This window comes from Myotis davidii, unplaced genomic scaffold (genome assembly GCF_000327345.1).
Source record: "Myotis davidii unplaced genomic scaffold, ASM32734v1 scaffold930, whole genome shotgun sequence".
NCBI lineage: Eukaryota > Metazoa > Chordata > Mammalia > Chiroptera > Vespertilionidae > Myotis > Myotis davidii.
Window position 1 is genome coordinate 1,088,427 of NW_006282518.1, and position 536 is coordinate 1,088,962.

Here is a 536-nt window from a genome sequence, read left to right on the forward strand (position 1 = left end):
CTAGCCCCACAGGAAGGGCTCTCCCCGCCCAGGACGAACAGGAAGTTCCCAACTGCGCACACGCTGTGCCCCAGGAGCGGTGCCGGGAGCTGCGTGAGGCTGCGCCAGCCGTGGTTGTACACATCGAAGGCCACCACGTCCTGGGTGAGCTCCCAGTCCTCGTCCTCCTCCTCTCCCTCCTCCACTTGCTCTCCTTCCTCCGCCACCTCCTCCTCTGGCTCTGCTGCGGCGCCCCTACCCCTGGCTGCCCCTTGGGGGACCATGACCTCTTCAGTCACCGCCTCCCGCGCCCTGCGCCCCCCGACCAATAAGATGCGGGTTTGTGGGCTCCGGACGCTGGTCTGCTCGCCCTGCAAGAGTGGCTGGCGGGAGGGCGCTGTATGGTAGTTGAGGGCCTGGATAATGAGGCCTTTGACTCGAGTGGGCAGCACAAGGCCGGAGCCCGAGTACACGGGCCGCAGCACGTCCACGGGGATCAGGCCGAAGCGGACCCGCTCCAGCAGCGCAGCACAGTGGGCCAGGCGCTGGGCAGTGGG

General features: G+C 67.9%; 1 protein-coding gene across 1 annotated transcript in view; it reads right to left on the minus strand.

The window, feature by feature from the left end:
- Positions 1–536, minus strand: part of KLHL34 (kelch like family member 34) — a 2,110-nt gene that overhangs the window by 936 nt on the left and 638 nt on the right. Inside the window, exon 2 of the mRNA XM_006753003.2 lies at positions 6–533. Coding sequence (XP_006753066.1) covers positions 6–533 — 528 coding nt within the window. The remainder of the gene's footprint in view (positions 1–5; positions 534–536) is intronic.